Here is a 19,226-nt window from a genome sequence, read left to right on the forward strand (position 1 = left end):
TGTTCTATGTTCTATGTTCTATGTTCTATGTTCTATGTTCTATGTTCTATGTTCTATGTTCTATGTTCTATGTTCTATGTTCTATGGTTTTGATATGTCAGCGTAGCATCGTGGCTCAGTGGTTAGCACTGCTGCCTCACAGCGCCAGGGACCTGGGTTCAATTCCACCCTCAGGTAACTGTCTGTGTGGAGTTTGCACATTCTCCCCATGTCTGTGTGGGTTTCCTGCGTGTGCTCAGGTTTCCTTCCACAGTCCAAAGATGTGTAGGATGGGTGGATTGGCCATGCTAAATTGCCCATCGTGTCCAGGGATGCTTAGGTTAGGTGGGTTAGACATGGGAAATGCAGGGGTATGGGCATGGGTCTGGATGGGATGCTCTTCAGAGGGGTGGTGTGCACTAGTCGGGCTGAATGGCCTGTTTCCACACTGTAGGGATTCTGTGATGTCTAACGTTCCTTGGGTAATAAGGGGGAGGCAATGGCCTAGCGATATTATTGCTGGACTGTTAACCCAGAGACTCAGATAATGTTCTGGGGACCCAGGTTTGAATCCTGCCACAGCAGATGCTGGAATTTGAATTCAATAAATATTTGGAATTAAGGAGTCTAATGATGACCATGAATCCATTGTTGATTGTCAGGAAAAACCCAACCGATTCACCAATGTCTAGGAAAGGACTTTAGGGAAGGAAACTGCCATCCTTCCCTGGTCTAGCCTAGATATGACTCCATACCCACAGCAATATGGTTGACTCTTAACTGCCCTCTGGGCAATTAGGGATGGGCAATAAATGCTGCCTGCCCAACTATGCCCTCATCCCGTGGATGATTAAAAAAACTAATTGCCCAGGTAAGCGTGGAACTATTCAAATTCTCTAAGCCCAAGTTGGAGATATTTCCACAGGAGCGTGGGAAGCACTAAAAATGTTGATTGGAAGTTTAAACGTGCTGGGCAAATCCCACATATTTCAGGATATCAAGACTTTCACAGGGTCCCAATGCATAGTTTGTGGAGAACAAAAGATTTCGGTCCATGATTCAAGAAAAGACAGTTCTAGAGCCAATCAGATTAACATCGGGGACAGGAAAGGTTTTAGATTGCATAAGCAGGGGAACAAAAAACAACAGACATTCAGAGATTTGAGTTAATTAAAACAGATTTATATTGGCTGGTATGATTGACTAATTGATTGAATTTTTAAATAAAGTTACAGAGAACATTGATTAATCAAAATTAATGGATGCTGTCTGTTTGCATTTTAAGAAAATATTTGACAAGGTGCAAATAAAAGGGACATAGCTGCTAGCCTCCAGAACTTGCCACTCCCTTAGCTAAGCTCTTCGGGTTTCGTTGTAACACTGGCATCTCCCCAACAATGTGGAAAATTGCCTAGGTATGTCCTGTACACAACTAGCAGGACAAACCCAACTCAGCCAATTTACACCCCAAAAGTCTACTCTCAATCATCAGTAAAGTGATGGAAGGTGTCATCAACAGTGCTATCAAGCAGCACCTGCTCAGAAATAACCTGCTCAGTGGTGCCCAGTTTGGGTTCCACAAGGATCAATCAGCTCTTGACCTCAGTACAGCCTTTAGTCAAACATGAGAGTGACAGCCCTTGACATTGAGGCTGCGTTCAATGAGTGTGACATCAAGGATCCCTCATAAAACTGGAATCAACGGGTATTTGGGATAAACTCTGTGCTAGTTGGAGTCATACCTGGCATATTGGACGATAGTTGTGGTTGTTGGAAGTCAGTCATCTCAGCTTCAGGACAACTCTGCAGGAATTCCTCAGGGTGATGTCCTAGGCCCAACCAGTTTCAACTGTTTCATCGCGACCTTCCCCCCATAATAAGGTCAGAAGTGGGAATGTTTGCTGATGATTGCACAATGTTCCTCACCATTTGCGACTCCTCAGATACTGAAGCAGTCCATGTTCATGTGGAACAAAATCTGGACAATATCCAGGTTTGAGCTGACAGGTGGCAAGTAACATTCATGCCACACAAATGCCAATCAACAATTATCTCCAATAAGAAACAATCTAACCACTGCCCCTTGAATTACCATGACTGAAACACCACTATCAACATTCTTGGAGTGACTGTTGACCAGAAACTCACACAGTGGCTGCAAGAGCAGGTCAGATGCTGGGAATACTGTGGCAAGTAACTCACCTCCTGACTCCCCAAAGCCTGTTCACCATCTACAAGGCACGAGACAGGACTGTGATGGAATACTCCCCATTTGCTTGGATTTGTGCAGCTCCAACAACACTCAAAAAGCTTGGCACCATCCAGGATAAAGCAACCCGCTTGATTGGCACCACATTCAACAAGCATCAACTCCTCCATCATCAACTGAATAGCAGTGTGTACTATCTACAAGATGCATTGCAGAAATTCACCAAGGTTCCTTAGACAGCACCTTCCAAACCCATGACCACTTACATCTAGAAGGACATGGGCAGCAGATACATGGGAATACCAACAGCTGCAAGTTGCCCTTAAACCCACTCCCCATTCTGACTTGGAAATATATTGTCATTCCTTCATTGTCACTGGGTCAAAATTTGGAATTCCCTCCCTATAGGCAATGTGGGTCAACCTAAAACATGTGGACTGCAGTGGTTCAAGAAGGCAGTTCGCCATCACTTTCTCAAGGGCAACTAGTGACAGGCAATAAAAATTCTGGCCATCTAGCAATGCCCACCTTCCATGAGCAAATTTTTAAAAAATCATCTCAGCTCCATAATGTCACTGAAGAAGCTGCTACGGATCGATTGGAATTCTTCAGCAGATTCATAAATGATCTTCCCTGCCATCATAAGGTCAGAAGTGGGGATGTTCAGTGATGATTGCACAATGTTCAGCACCACTCACAACTCCTCAGATACTGAAGCAGACTATGTCCCTATACAATAAGAGCTGAACCATATCCAGGATTGGGCTGATAAGTGACATGTTGCATTCACGCCACACAAATGTCAGACAATGACCAACTCCAACATGAAAAATTCTTACCAACTCCCCATTATGTTATTTGGTATTATCATCACTGAATCCCTGACCGTTAATATCATGAGGATTACCATTGACCAGAAACTGAGCTGAATTAGTCATATAAATACTATGGCTGCAAGTGGTGGTCAGAGTCTGGTAATGACTCACCCCATAATTCACCCATTCCTGCGCCCAAGGCAAAAGTCAGAAATATGCTCTCCAATGGTCTAGAGGAGTACAGTTACAACAATACAGAAGAAACTCAACTTTATCTGAGGAAAAGCAGTCTGCTTGATAGGCGCTACATCCACAAATATTTACTCCATCCATCACCAATGTCCACCACCTATATAAAGTACTGCAACAACTCACCAATACAGCATGTGCCAAAACAACTTTTATCCCTTAGATGGACAAGGGCAGCATGGGAACATGATTACCTAAAAGTTATTCTCAAAGTTACACACATCAGCATTTAGAAATCTATCACTACTCCTTCACTTTTGGTAGGTCAAAATCCATGAACTCCCTTCCAATCAGCAATATTTAAGCATTAGTTAAGGATTTTATCAATTTAGGAAGCAACTCACCACTACCTCCTTTGGGGCAATTAGGGTTGGGCAATAAATGCTGGCCTAGCCTGCAACGGTCATGTTCCATAAAAATGCTCTCTAACCTGTCTTGACACCTTCACTGACTTATCCTCACATACACACAGGTCCAGCTGCTCCTGCAACCCCTTCAGAATCCATGACATTTTTCCATTGTCACTTCATGTAAATCTGACCAAAATGAATCACCTCCTACTTCTTTGTTCAAGACTAGGAACTTTGAGATGGGAAGATGAAGGCAGATCATCACTGGAAGAGATGAGCTCAGTGAGTGTGGTAGTAAACAAGCTTGATGTTTGGTGGTGAAGGAAGCATCAGAGAACTGATGCTCAGCCCTTGCAAGACAGTTTTACAGATAACAAGAGACCTGACAGCAGAGTTGATAACAAAGTCTGGGATAGACCTGACAGAGTGAAGAACACAATTCAGGGAGAGACAGGTTTGACAGAGTGAGGGGATCTGAGAAATTAAGATGGCTGACAGTCAAGATTGGCAGTTGAGATTTCTAAATATTTGTTTATAGTATGAGGGGGTTGCAACCTGGTCTGGCATTTGATGCCTACAACTAATTGCTTGAGTGATTTTCTAGGCTATCTCAGAGGGCAATTAAGAGTTAACCACATCACTATGGATCTGGAGTCATATGTGTATCAAAACAAGTATGGAGAGCTGATTTCCATCCCTAAAGGGCATTAGTGAACCAGATAGGATTTACAACAATCAGCAGTGGTTACATAGCTGTACCCTGTTCTTTCAGGTCTAATCTAGGCTATGTTATCAAACCTATTGGCAAGATTAGTACAGTGGGTGTCTGGGTATAAAGGTTCATTGGTCATAGAGTCATAGAGCAATACCACATGGAAACAGGCCCTTTGGCCCAAACTGGTCCATGCTGACCATGGTGGCCACTCAGTAAGCTCCAATTGCCCACATTCACTCCATATCCCTCTAAACCCTGGAAGAGATGAGCTCAGTGAGTGTGGTAGTAAACAAGCTTGATGTTTGGTGGTGAAGGAAGCATCAGAGAACTGATGCTCAGCCCTTGCAAGACAGTTTTACAGATAACAAGAGACCTGACAGCAGAGTTGATAACAAAGTCTGGGATATCCACGTACCTATCCAAATGTTTTTTAAATATTGCTATTGTACTTGCCTCAACCACTTTCTCTGACAACCCATTTCATATACGCACCACTCTCTGCGTGAAGAGTTTGCCCCTCAAGTCCTTCTTAAATCTTTCCCCTCTCACCTTAAATCTATGCCCTTTGGTTTTCAATTCTCCATCCCTGGGAAAAAGACTATATGCATTCATCCTATCTATGCCCCTCATGATTTTATACACCTCAATAAGGTCACTCCTCATTCTCCAATGTTCCAAAGAATAAAGTCCTATCGTGGCCAACCTCTCCCTATAACTCAGGCCTACTAGTACTGGCAACATCCTTGTAAATCTTATTTGCACACTTTCCAGTTTAACAATGTCTTTCCTACAAAAGGTGACCAAAACTGTGCACAATAGTCCAAATGTGGCCTCACCAAAGACTTATACAAGTGTAACATAATGTCCCAACTCCTATGCTCAATGCCTCAACCGATAAAGGCCAGCATGCTAAATGCCTTCTTCCTGTGATGCCGCTTTCAACAACCTCTGTACTTGCACTCCTAGGTCCTTCTGTTCCACAACACTTCTCAGGACCTTATCATTTGCTATATAAGTCCTACCTTGGCTTGACTTTCCAAAGTGCAACACCTCACACTTATCTGTATTGAATTGCATTTGCCAATCCTCAGCCCACTTCCCCATCTGATCAAGATCTCTCTGTAATTTTTACCTTTCCTCACTATCACTGATACCTCCTAATTTTGTGTCACCTGCAAACTTACTCATCATGCTTTGTACATTTACATCACATCCAGATCATTTATGTAAATAACAAATAACAAAGGTCCCACCACTGACCCCCGTGGCACACTCCCAGTCACAGGCCTCTAGTCCGAGAAACAACCTTCAGCCATCGCCCTTTGCTTCCTACCATCGAGCCAGTTTTGAATCTAATTAGCTACCTCTCCCTGGATCCCATGCAACCTAGCTTTCATGACTAGTCTGCCACGTGGGACCTTGTCAAAGGCCTTACTAAAGTCCATATAGACAACATCCACTATCCTACCCTCATCTATCCTCCTGGTTATCTCTTCGAAAAACTTTGCATGCACAAATCCATGCTGACTATCCATAATCAGACCTTGACTATCCAAATGTTGGTTGATCCTGTCCCTCAGTATCTTGCCAGTATATGTTCCAATAACAGGCCTACCTCTGATGTCACGCTCACTGGCCTGTAGTTCCCTGACTTGTCTTTGCGACCTTTCTTAAACAATGGAACAACATTAGCCACCCTCCAGTCTTCTGGAATTTCACCAGTGGCTAAAGTTCAAGCAAAAATCACTGCTAGGGCCTCTGAATTTCTTCCCTAGCCTCTCACAACATCCAAGTGCAAACACCTTCTCTCTGGTAATACATATGCGGTCCAAAACATCCCCACTTGTTTCCCTTATTTCCTTAGCATCCATGATTCTCTCCTCAGTAAACACTGAGGAGAAATATTCATTAAAAACCTCCCCATCTCCTGTGGCTCCACACATAGACGGCCATACTGATCTTTAAGGGAACCTATTCTCTCCCTTGCCACCGTTTACTCTTATTTTAGCTACAGAACCTCTTGGGATTATCTTTAATCTTATCTGCCAGATCCATCACATACCCTCTTTTTGCTCTTCTGATTTCCTTCTTAAGTGTGCTCCTACACTGATTCACTTGAGCCTGATAGCTTAAACCCAATGTATGCCTTCTTCTTTTTCCTGACCAGATACTCAACATCGCTCGTCAGCCAGAAATCCCTAAACCTGCTAGTTTTTCCCTTCACCCTAACAGAGACATACTGTCCCTAGACTCTGGACATCACACTTTTATAACCCTCCCATTTGCCAGTCATTCCTTTTCCTTCAAACAGACTCATCCAATTGACCCCTGCTAGATCCTGCCTGATGGCCCCAAAATTGGCCCTGCTCCAGTTTAGCACCTTAACCTGTGGACCTGTCCTATCTTTTTCCATTACTGTGTTAAAACTGAGAGAGTTATGGTCACTGGACCCAAAGTGCACTCCGACTGACACTTCAGTCACTTGCCCAACCTCGTTTCCGAAGAGGGAGATCCAGTATTGCACTTTCCCGAGTAGGGCCCTCGACATATTGATTTAGGAAACTTTCTTGGACACATTTGACAAATTCCACCCAGTCCGAGCCTTTTACACTCTGGGTGGCCCAGTCAGTACAGGGGAAATTAAACTCTCCAACCAATACTACTCTATTATTCCTACAGCTATCTGCAATCTCTCTACACATCTGCTCCTCTAATATCCGCTGGCTATTTGGGGGTCTACAATACAGTCCCAACAGAGTGACCATCCCCTTCTTGTTTCTAAGTTCTAACCATATGGCTTCATTTGATGACCCTTTAAGGGTATCCTCTCTAAGCACTCTTGTTATGTCCTCCCTTATTAAAAGTGCAACTCCCCCTCCTCACTTACTTGTACTTCTGTCACCCCTGTAGCATTTGTATCCTGGAACATTGAGCTGCCAATCCTGCCCTTCTCTCAGCGCTCTTTCTGTTATGGCTATAATATCCTATTCCTCAGAGCCAATCCATGTTCTGAGCTCATCTGCCTTATCAATCAGGCGTCATGCGTTGAAATAAATGCAATTTAAACCAGAAGTCTTTTCCCTCCCTTTACTGTGTCCCTGGCTATCCTGAATAGTAAATTTGGTCCCAATGGTTAATGTATTTTCCCTGACTTCTTGATGGCCCCTCTCTTATTCAGAGTCCAACCCCCGCCAAACTAGTTTAAACCATCCCGGGTAACACTAGCAAATCTCCCCACAAGGAAATTGAACTCCCTCCGGTTCAAGTGCAACCCATCCCTCTTGTACAGGTCACCTCTACGTCAGAAGAGATCCCAATGAAACAAGAACTGAAAACCCTGCCCATTACGCCAGCTCCTCAGCCACGCATTCATTTGGCCTATCTTTCTATTTCTATCCTCACTGGCACATGGCACTGGGAGTGATCTGGAGATCACTACCCTTAAGGTCCTGCTTTTTAACTTCTTACCTAACTCACTATACTCGGCTGGCAGGACCCCATCCCTTTGTCTACCTATGCCATTTGTACCAATGTGCACAATGACCTCTGGCTGTTCACCCTCCCCCTTCAGAATGTTCTGCAACCACTCAGATTTCCTTGACCCTGACACCTGGGAGGTAACACAACATCTTGGTGTCTCTTCTGCGGCCACAGCATCTCCTGCCTGTCCCCCTCACAACTGAGTCTCCTATCAGTATCACTCTGTCTGACTGCACCCTGACACCAGGTTCTCTCTGACCTGCTGTGCAAAGTCTCCCAGAATTCTGCTGTTATGGCTTTCAGCCGCCCTGTGATTTACAAGTTGAGGGAAGAACTCTTGCTCAACTAAGTGAGCACAGAGGTAGAGCTCCTGAAAGAAGAACTTCATGCTAACCTTGAAATTCATTAAGGTGGTGAATGAAGTCCTTTGCTATGGACAGATCACTCTGCATCAGAGGTCACAGGATATTGTGGATGCATGGAAAAGGGTGAGTTTAGAAGAGGAGCTGCTTTCGGAGAGAATTGAAGACGAAGACAAGTGTTAAAGGCCAATCAGGGCCTATGTGAAGTTGTTGAACATGCTTCTTAACACCTGAAAGAAGGAGCCAAAACTTTTGCAAAAGCATTGGATGGTTCATGGGATGAAATGAAACTACTGAGGACAGCAGCTTTTGAGATAGAGTGAATAGGTGCTGCTAAAGGGAAAGCTCGAGATTGTACATGTGGTTGTGCATCATATTAAGAGGGATGAATAAAGTCTTGCTGATGCCCAGTGATTTTTGAATGGTCCCAGTCAGTACGAATATCTTCACTGGTCAATTAACTGAACCTCATAACAAACTCAAATCAGATCCTTCTGCATCCCAAAATTACTCATAAATCTCAAACTGATATTGAAGTGCTTATTGCCTCTGTCACAGAAAATAAGAATGATTAATGAATTTACTCATGACCAGGCCAACCTAGAGGACCATTCACTGTGAGTTATAAGGCCTGAGTTTGATTGCAGTTCATAAGGAACTGGAACAGATGCACGTTTATGTTCCATCTGTACCAATGATAATCCTGCTCCAGGGTTACAGGTTCCATATGCAAATGTTAAAGTTTTCCTGCTGCGTTACTCAGCTGCTCCTTTTCATTTTCTCTTTGACCTTCAGGGCTCTGTACTGTAAAGGGTTCCTTAAAGTCACCATTTTATCTTATGCCCCAAATTGCCTCAGAGCTTACTTTTATATGAAAGAGCAGAAGTACTCTGCATAGGAAAGACTGATGACCTCCTCCCTCTTTCACCTAACTTCCTCATTCACCAAATTCCAGTTACATCCCAATGCAACAAGCAGCACTCCAGTGCAGACAAGGCAGATTCTATAGACACTGGCTATCATCCTGATTCTGGGTACAGGTTTCATAAGTTACAATTATGAAGTTATAGATCATTGAATAAAAGGTACTGCAGGACTGCAGCACTGCGGATACAAAATTGATTGAGTTATAGGAAACAGAGAGTAAATGGTCAATGGATATTTTTCAGTCTTGAGGAAGCTTTATAGGAGAGTTCCCCACAGGTTGGTTTTAGGACCCTTGCTTTTCCTGATGTAAATTAAATGACCTGAGGCTTGGAGTGCAGGGGATAATTTCAATGTTTGCAGATGACATGAAAATTGGAAGAATTATAAACTATGAGGAGGACAGTAAGTTAATGGAGTGGTCAAATAGGTGCCAGATGCAGAGAAGTGTGAGGTGATGGTTGGAAGAACATTGAAAGACAATACAATAGTTGGGGTATAATTCTAAAGGGGGTGCAAGAGCAGAGTGACCTGGTTGGATATGAACACAGACCACTGAAGGTAGCAGAACAAATAGACAGGGCAGTTAATAATGCATAGTGTCCTCAGTTTTATGAATCAGAGTACAAGAAGAAGACATTGTAACTCAGGATCAGGATTCTAACCCATGCATACGGAATTCGTATCTCAGGATGAGGATTATAGCTCACTCATATGCAACCTGTAAACCCAAGACAAGGATTATAGCCTGTGTCTATAGTAAAGGTATCCCAGGACCAGGATTATCATTGGTGCTGGTGGTACTGTAATCACAGACCAAGTTTATTTTCTAATTCAATAGAAACTGAACCCAAGATCCAAGATTATAGTCTGTTTATATACAACCTACGTGTAGGACCAGGATTATAGAATGTCCCTATGGAACAGATACCACAGGACAAGCCGATACATATGAAACCCACATCCCAGGCCTAGGATTATCATTGGTGCTGAGACAACACATAGCCCAGAACTAGGATCAGACCCTATGCCTACAGAACCTGTACACCAGGACGAGCATTAGAAGCCTGTGCTTTGGAACCTGTGCTCCAGGACCAGGAAGACAACATGTGTCTACGCACCCTGTGTACCCAAAGCAGGATTACAGCCTGTCCCTATAAAATCTGTAGTCCAGGATCAGGATTATAGACTGTACCTATGGAAGCAATATCCCAGGATTAGGATTATCTTTGGTGCTGATGAAACCTAAAGCCCTGGACCAGGGTTAGAGAACATAAAATAGTAGAACTCTCTCTTCTGGCTCTATCCTATCATTTACTCCCTACTCCATCCCCCTCCCTATTTCCTACATTTTCCCAGCTGACATTTTCCCAGCTACCATCAGTTCTGAGGAAGGTCACCGGATCCGAAATGTTAACTCTGATTTTTTCTTCACATATGCTGCCAGACCCTGCTGAGCTTTTCCAGCAACTTCTGTTTTTATTCCTGATTTACAGCATTCACAGTTCTTTTGGTTTTTATCCTAGTAAATCTTGTCTGCACGTCGCATTGCTATCACATCACTCCCATAATGTAGATTCTAGAATGCACAGAATACTCTAGCTTTGGCCTAACCGACATTTCATACAGTTTCAGCATAATCTCACTGCTCTTAAACTTTATGCCTCAACTATTAAAGGTAAGTATACCTTATTCCTTCTTAACCACTTTATCTACCTCAAGATTTTCGAGAAGATTTGTAGCTCAGGTTGTGGATGAGCCTGTAGACTTGCTCGCCGAGCCAGTATGCTTGTTTACAGATGTTTCATCACCCTGTTAGGTAACACCGTCAGTGCACCTCCGGTGAAGTGTTGGTGTTCTGTCCTGTTTGTTATTTATATGTCTCAGTTTGCTGGGGTGGTTGGCATTACTTCCGGTTCTGATTTTCAGTGGTTTGTATATCGGGTCCAGTTCAATGTGTTTGGTGATGGAGTTGAAGTTGGAATGCCAGGCTCCAGAAAGTCCCTGACAAGTCTCTGTTTGGCTCATGCTATCCCAGTTGAATTCATGTCTTTCTTTATCTGTGTGTATTGAGACCAGTGAGAACTGGTCGTGTCTCTTGGTGGCTATTTGATGTTCGTGTATTCTTATTGTCAGTTTTCTTCCAGTTTGGTCTAAGTAATGTTTCTCACAGTCCTTGCCTAGTAATTTGTATATTATGTTGGTTTTATTGGTTGTGGGTATGGGATCCTTTTACGTTCATCAGTAGCTGTCGCAGGGTGGCAGTTGGTTTGTGGGCTATGAGCGGGAAGTTGCGCACCAAAAATCTTCGTAGTCCAACGCAACCAACCAAGAATGGACAACCACACCGGAACAAGTCATCACCATACCACAACAACAAAAGATCAGAACAAAGAAAAGAATAGCCCTACAAGAAAAACTATCCAAACTTACCCACAGCAATGACACAGACAACACAGAAACATTGATCAAGAACATCTCAGACCAACCACTTACGGACACTGAGAAGACCGTTCTAGTACGCGGACTGAATTGTAACTACAGAGACTCCGAAAAAACTGACTCTCTGGCTGCACTGGAATCAACACTATAGAGCAACGGACACACAGAGGAAATACAACAGACCATCAGACAGACGATAGTCCCAGCACCGAGCAGAAAACGTGAGTGGAACACAGTCAACTCGAAAGAGAAGAAAGGCCTGGAAAGACTCAAGAAAGGCAGAAACATCGTAATCTTACCAGCGGACAAAGAACGCATGACAGCAATTCTTAAAAGAGCCCAATACATTGAGAAAGCTAATGAGCTACCAGCAGATACCGACACCTACCAACAGATGGCGATAGACCCAACAGCACAGTTAGAGAACCAGATTCCAGCAACCCTGAAGAAACTACACAGCTCAGACAGACTACCAAAAAGCACAATCCACCATTACCTCCATGACAGGCCACAACAAGAAGTCATAACACGGCTAGACACACCAGTCACGCTACCATACATCAGAGACATATGAGAGATGACCATAAGACTACCCAGACCCCTAGGTATCAGGGTAGCCCACAAACCAACAAACCTGCAACAGCTACTGATGAACATAAAGGATCCCATACCTACAACCAATAAAAGTAACGTAATGTCCAAAATACCATGCAAGGACTGTGAGAAACATTACATAGGTCAAACTGGAAGAAAACTGATAATAAGGCTACACGAACACCAACTAGCCACCAAGAGACACGAACAGTTCTCACTGTTCTCAATACACGGACAAAAAAGGACACGAATTCAACTGGGACAACACGTCCCTAATAGAGGCCAAACAGAGACACACCAGAGATTTCCTGGAGACCTGGCATTCCAATCGGAACTCCATGAACAAACACATCTGCACTAAATTTGAAAAAGAGCACAGCAAAGATATATCAATAACTTTAATTAAGTCATTATTTTAAAAAATATGTAAATTAACTAAGTAATTAACTAAGTAGAGATGGCTGGTCAGGTGATGTTGTATGATGTGGGATCTGGCTGATCCCATTGAGAATGGCAGTGACCACATCTGCAGCAAGTGTTGGTTGCTTGAGGAACTTCGGCTCAGAGTGGATGAGCTGGAATCGGAGCTTCAGACACTGCAACATATCCAGGGGTTGGGGGGAGAGAAGTACCTGGACGCTGTGTTTCAGGAGGCAGTGAAATCTGGTAGATTAAGTACTTCAAATTTGTTCAGTGGCCAGGAGCAGAAGGTGTGACTGTAAGCAAGGCAGGTAGAGGGATCCTGCAGTCAGGAACAGAGGAACCTCAGCTCTTGATCTTGTCCAACAAGTACGAGGTACTTGTTCCTTGTGTGGATGAGGAAAAGGGCTGTAGGGAGGACGAGCCAACTGACCACTGCACTGTGGAGAGCAAAAAGACAAGTGGTAGTTGTAGGGGATTCTATAATCAGGGGAATAGATAGTATCCTTTGTAAGCAGGATCGAGAGTCCGGCATGGTGTGTTGCCTGCCCGGTGCCAGGGTGAAGGATATCTCTAACTGGCTTGAAAGGATATTGAAGCAGGAGGGGGAGGATGCAGTTGCTGTGGTCCATGTCGGAACTATCAACATAGGCAAGATGAAGAAAGAGGGATTATCAGGAGGTAGGAACCAAATTAAAGAACAGGTCCTCAAGGGTTATAATCTCCAGATTACTGCCCGAGCCACGTGCAAATTGGCATTGGGACTCATGAATAAGGAAAGTAAACACAAGGCTAAAACAGTGGCGCGGGAAAGAGGAGTTCCTTTTAATGGGGCACTGGTATCAGTATTGGAATAGGGGGGATCTGTACCGTTGGGACGGTCTCCACCTGAATCGAACTGGGACCAATGTTCTAGCGAAAAGGGTAAATAAGCTGGTCAACAGGACTTTAAACTAGGAAAAGGGTAGCAAGGGAAGGGTAAAACTTACCCCAGTAGGAAACAAAGCAGTGGGTTAACATTTTTAGGGGGGATTCAACTGTGTAGAAAAATATGAAATAAATGACAGGAAAGGAGAACTCAGGAGAGGTTATTAAACTCCCAGCACAGACATAAATAGGACAGAGTGTTTGAAGGTGTTATATCTGAATGCATGCAGTATAAGGAATAAGGTAAATGAGCTTGTGGTGCAAATCGAATTGGCAGATATGATGTGGTGGGCATCACGAAAACATGGCTGCTAGGGGATCATGATCGGGAGCCGAATATCCAAGGATATACATCCTATCGAAAAGATAGATAGGCGGGCAAAGGATTTGGGGTTGCCTTATTAGTAAGAAATGAAATTAACTCAATAGTAATATTAATAGTAATATATTAAATCAATAGCCAAGCAGATTGTACACCATCTGACCCTACTTTAGGGTCAGATGGTGTACAATCTGTGTGGCTAGAATTGAGGAACTGCCAAAGGTAAAAAAACCAGAGTTGGAGTTAAGTACAGATGTCCAAACAGTAGTCAGGAACTGGGGCGCAAGATACACCAGGAGCTAAAAAAGGTGTGTAAGAAAAGCAAAGTCACAGTGATCATGGGAGATTGCAATATGCAGGTGGACTGGGATAATCAGGTTGGTAGTGGATTGCAAGAAAAGGAATTTGTGGAATGTCTACGAGATGGCTTTTTGGAGCAGCTTGTCATGAAACCCACTAGGGAACAGGCAACACTGGATTTAATGATGTACAATGAGACAGACTCGATAAGGGAGCTTAAGGTGAAGGAACACTTCCAGGGCAGTGATCATCATACGATTGAATTTACTCTGAAGTTTGAGAGGGAGAAGATAGAATCAGAGGTAATGGTATTACAGCTGAATAAAGGCAACTACAGAGGCATGAGGGAGGAGCTGGGCAGGAAAGACAGTGGAACAGCATTGGCAGAAGTTTCTGGGAGTAATTCAGGAGACACAGCAAAACTTCATCCCTAGGAAAAAGAAGCATACCAAAGGAAGGATGAGACAACCATGGCTGACGAGGGAAGTCAGGGACAGCATAAAAGCAAAAGAGAAATCATATAATGTGGTGAAGAGCTGTGGGAAGCCAAAGGATTGGGAAGCTTACAAAAACCAATAGAGGGCACAAAAAAAAAGAAATAAGGACAGAGAAGATTAAATATGAAGGTAAGCTAGCCAGTAATATAAAGGAAGACTGTAGGAGTGTCTTTAGATATAGAAAGGGCAAAAGAGAGGCAAAAGTGGACATTGGACTGCTGGAAAATGATGGTGGAGAGATAATAGTAGGGAACAAGGAAATGGCTGAGGAACTGAATAATTACTTTGCATCAGTCTTCACAGCGGAAGACATGAATAATCTCCCAAAAATTCAAGAGAAAGTAAGGGGGCAGAGCTGTGTGTGGTGGCCATCACCAAGGAGAAGGTGCTAGAAAAACTGAATGGCCTGAAGGTGGATAAATCGCTAGCACCAGATGGACTACACCCCAGAGTTCTTAAGGAGAAAGCTGAAGAGATAGCGGTGATCTTTCAGGAATCGCTAGAGTCAGCAAGGGTCCCAGAGGACTGGAAAATTGCTAACATGACACCCCTGTTTAAAAAAGGAGTAAGGCAAAAGATGGAAAATTACAGGCCAATTAGCCTAACCTCAGTCATGGGTAAGATTTTAGATTCCATTGTGAAGGAGGAGATTTCTGAATACTTGGAAGTGCATGGTAAAGTAGGGCAAAGTCAGCACGGCTTCATCAAGGGGAGGTCTTGCCTGACGAATCTGCTAGAATTATTTGAGGAAGTAACAAGCAGGTTAGACCAAGGAGAGCCAATGGATGTTATCTACTTGGACTTCAAGAATGCCTTTGACAAGGTGCCGTACAGGAGGCTCCTGAGTACGATACGGGCCCATGGTGTTAGAGGCACGGTGCTAGCATGGATAGAAGATTGGCTGTCTGGCAGAAAACAGAGAGTGGGGTTAAACGTGTCCTTCTTAGGATGGCAGCCAGTGACAAGTGGTGTTCCGCAACAGTCAGTGCTGGGATCACAACTTTTCATTTTATACATTAATGACCTAGATGAGGGAACTGCGGGCAGTCTGACTACGTTTGCAGATAATACAAAGATACGTAGAGGGACAGTAGTGTTGAGGATGGAGGAAGCTGCGGAAGGATTTGGACAGGTTAGGAGAGTGAGCGCAGAATTAGCAGATGGAGTACAATGTGGGAAAGTGTGAGGTTATGCACTGTGGTAAGAAGAATAGAGGCATGGACTATTTTCTAAATGGGGAGAAAATTCAGAAAGCTGAAGTGCAAAGAGACTTGGGAGTCCTCATCCAGGATTCTTTCAAGGTAAGCTTGCAGGTTGAGTCAGTATTTAGGAAGGCAAATGCAATGTTGGCATTTATTTTGAAAGGACTTGAATATAAAAGCAAGGATGTACTTCTGGGGCTCTTTAAGGCTCTGGTCAGTCCACATTTGGAGTATTGTGCGCAGTTTTGGGCCCCATATCTCGGGAAGGATGTATTGGCCCTGGAGTGGGTTCAGAGGAGATTCACAAGAATGGTTCCAGGAATGAAAAGTTTAACATATGAGGAATGTTTGAGGACTCCGGGTCTATGCTTGATGGAGTTTAGAAAGATGAGAGGAGATCTAATTGAAACTTACAGAATACTGAATGGCCTGGATACAGTGGTTGTTGGGAAGATATTTTCATTAGTAGGAGAGACTAGGACCTGAGGGCACAGTCTTAGAGTAAAGGGAAGACCTTTCAGAACAAAGATAATACGAAACTTCTTCAGCCAGAGAGTGGTGAATCTATGGAACTCACTGCCCCAGAAGGCTGTGGAGGCCAGGTCATTGAGTATATTTAAGACAGAGTTAGATAGGTTCTTGATTGTCAAGGGGATCAAGGGTTATGAGGAGATAGCAAGAGAATGAGGTTGAGAAACTTATCAGTCATGATTGAATGGTGGAGCAGACTCGATGGGCTGAATGGCCTAATTTCTGCTCCTATGTTTTATGGTCTTATGGCTTACACATTGAACTGTACCCGATATACAAACCACTGAAAAACAGAACCGGAAGTGATGCCAACCACCCCAGCAAACCGAGGCATATAAATAACAAGTGGGACAGAACACCAACGCTTCACTGGAGGCGCACTGACGATGTTACCTAGCAGGGTGACGAAATGTCTGCAATCAAACACACTGGCTTGGCGAGCAAGTCTACAACCACAAACTTTATTTACCTTGTTCTGACATCTCAAGGGATCAGTCACATGCATACCAAGGTACCTCTGATCCTCAGTGCTCCCCAAGGTTCACCATTCATCATTTATTCCTTGCATTGTTTGTCTGCCCAAGGGCATCACCTCATATTTATCTGGATTGCATTCTATTTGCCACTGATCAGCCCATCTCACCAGACAATCTATTTCCTCCTATAATCTAATGTTATCCTCCTCACTATTTACCATCCCACCAAATTTTGTATCATCTGTGAACTTATTGATGAACCCTCCTACATTAACGTCTAAATCATTTATGTAAATCTCAAACAGCAAGGGCCCTGGTACTGACCCCTGTGGGATCCCATTGGACACAGGCTTCCAGCCAGAAAAACATCCCTCAATCATCACCCTCTAATTCCTTTCACTCAGTGAATTGTGGATCTAATTTGCCAAAATTTCCCTGAATCCCATGGATTCTTACTTTTTCTATCAGTCTCCCATGCAGAACCTTATCAAAAGCCTTGCTGAAGAGTACAATAAAAGTATTACACTCATCTATATACCTCTTCAAAAAAATTCAGTCAAGTTGGTCAGACCAGTATTGCAGGACCACGATAATTATCATCAAGATCCAATATCATATGAACTGCAGCAGTTCATGGGGGCATCTCACCACCACCTTCTCAAGGGCACATAGGAACTGCTAGTAAATTCTGGCTCAACCAGCGATGCCCAAATCCCATGATTGCACTGAGATAATGACTATGATCCTGGACCTGGGCTATAGGTTCCTATTGTACAGATTATCACTGTAGTGCTGAGCTTCAGGTTCCACCAGCACCAGTCACAATGCTGGTCCTGGGATATAGGTTGTATATAGGCATAGGCTATGATCCCAGTCCACGGTTAGTGGCCATAGGGACAGGCTGCAATCCTGGTTCTGGGGCAAAGACTCCATTTGCACAGGCTATGCTCCTGGTCCTGGTCTACAGATTCCCATAGCTACAGGCTATAATCCTGGTCCTGGGTTATGGGTTTCATAGTCGCAGGCTATCAGCCTGGTCATTGGCTATAGGTTCCACTAGTACCAATGATAATCCTTGTCCTGCGATACTGGTCAGAGAGTCATAGAATCGTACAGCATAGAAACAGACCCTTCAGTCCAAATAGTCCACACTGACCCATGCTCCCAAACTAAACTAATCTCACCTGCCTGCATTTGGGCCCATATTGCTCCAAACCTTTCCTATTCATCTACTTATCCAAATGTCCTTTAAGCTTTGTAATTGTACCTGCATCTACCAATTCCTCTGGCAGTTCATTCCAAAGGTTCTATAGGCACAGGCTATAATCCTGTTTTGGAGCAAAAGTATTCACAAGTGCATGCAACCTGCCTGAATCTGGGATATGGGTTATAGGCTATGATCATAGTTCTGGGCAACAGGTTCCACAGACACAGATTGTCATCCATGTCCAGGACTAAAGGATCCATAGACACACGATCTCATCTTGGCACTAGGATATAAGTTCTGTGATTACAACCTTAACATGTTCTCTACAACACAGCCTCAACATCTAGGGCAAGAAGAAATAGTGGCGTGAGAAGTTTCTGATTGCTGTAAAATGGTGCGAGAATGACTTAAGAATTTTATCTGGTCTTGTTTCGCAGATTGCAAAACCAATCACAGTCCCAGATGATTCTTGATGTAGTTCAGAAAACTATTCAATCCTATCCTTTTCGTTTTCATGAGGCTTGGATTCTCACAGGAGCACAGGAGGGAGCCTTTGGGTGGATCACTGTGAACTATCTTCTGAGGTCCTTCCTCCAGGTGGGAAACTGGATACGTGATGCATATGTATGATATAAGCTCACAGAACAGGGATGACTGAGACACAGAGCTCTACAGCATAGAGCCAGCCGGACTCTGTGCCAGTCAAAAACAGCCGCATAACTATTCTAATCCCATTTTCCAGTGATGCCAAATCTCACAATTGCACTGAAGTAATGACTATGATCCTGGTCCAGGGCTATAGGTTCCTATTATACAGATTATCATCTTAGTGCTGAGCTTCAGGTTCCACCAGCACCAGCACCAGTCATAATGCTAAATCTGGGGTATAGGTTGTATATAGGCATAGGATCCTGGTCCATAGTTAGTTGCCATAAGGACAGGCTGTAATCCTGGTTCTGGGGCAAAGGTTCCATTTGCACAGGCTATGCTCCTGGTTCTGGTCTACAGATTCCATAGCCTTGTATGCCATGGCATTGCAAATGCACATCTGTATACTTCTTAAATGTTATGAGGGTTTCTACCTCTACCACTCTTTCCAGGTTCCCACCATTCTTTGAGTGAAAAAAATTTTCATCACATCTCTTCTAAACCTCCTCCCCCAACATTAAAAATATGCCCTGGGTCATTGATTCCTCCACAATGGAGAAACGATTCCTTCCTATCT

General features: G+C 43.7%; 1 protein-coding gene across 1 annotated transcript in view; it reads left to right on the forward strand.

Annotated features, from left to right (window-relative positions):
- The window catches only part of LOC109913361 (ectonucleoside triphosphate diphosphohydrolase 8-like), a 123,789-nt gene that overhangs the window by 62,223 nt on the left and 42,340 nt on the right, over window positions 1-19,226 (forward strand). Inside the window, exon 5 of the mRNA XM_048613807.1 lies at window positions 18,439-18,598. Coding sequence (XP_048469764.1) covers window positions 18,439-18,598 — 160 coding nt within the window. The remainder of the gene's footprint in view (window positions 1-18,438; window positions 18,599-19,226) is intronic.

The sequence above is a fragment of the Rhincodon typus genome, chromosome 28, assembly GCF_021869965.1.
Source record: "Rhincodon typus isolate 14 chromosome 28, sRhiTyp1.1, whole genome shotgun sequence".
Taxonomy (NCBI): Eukaryota; Metazoa; Chordata; class Chondrichthyes; order Orectolobiformes; family Rhincodontidae; genus Rhincodon; species Rhincodon typus.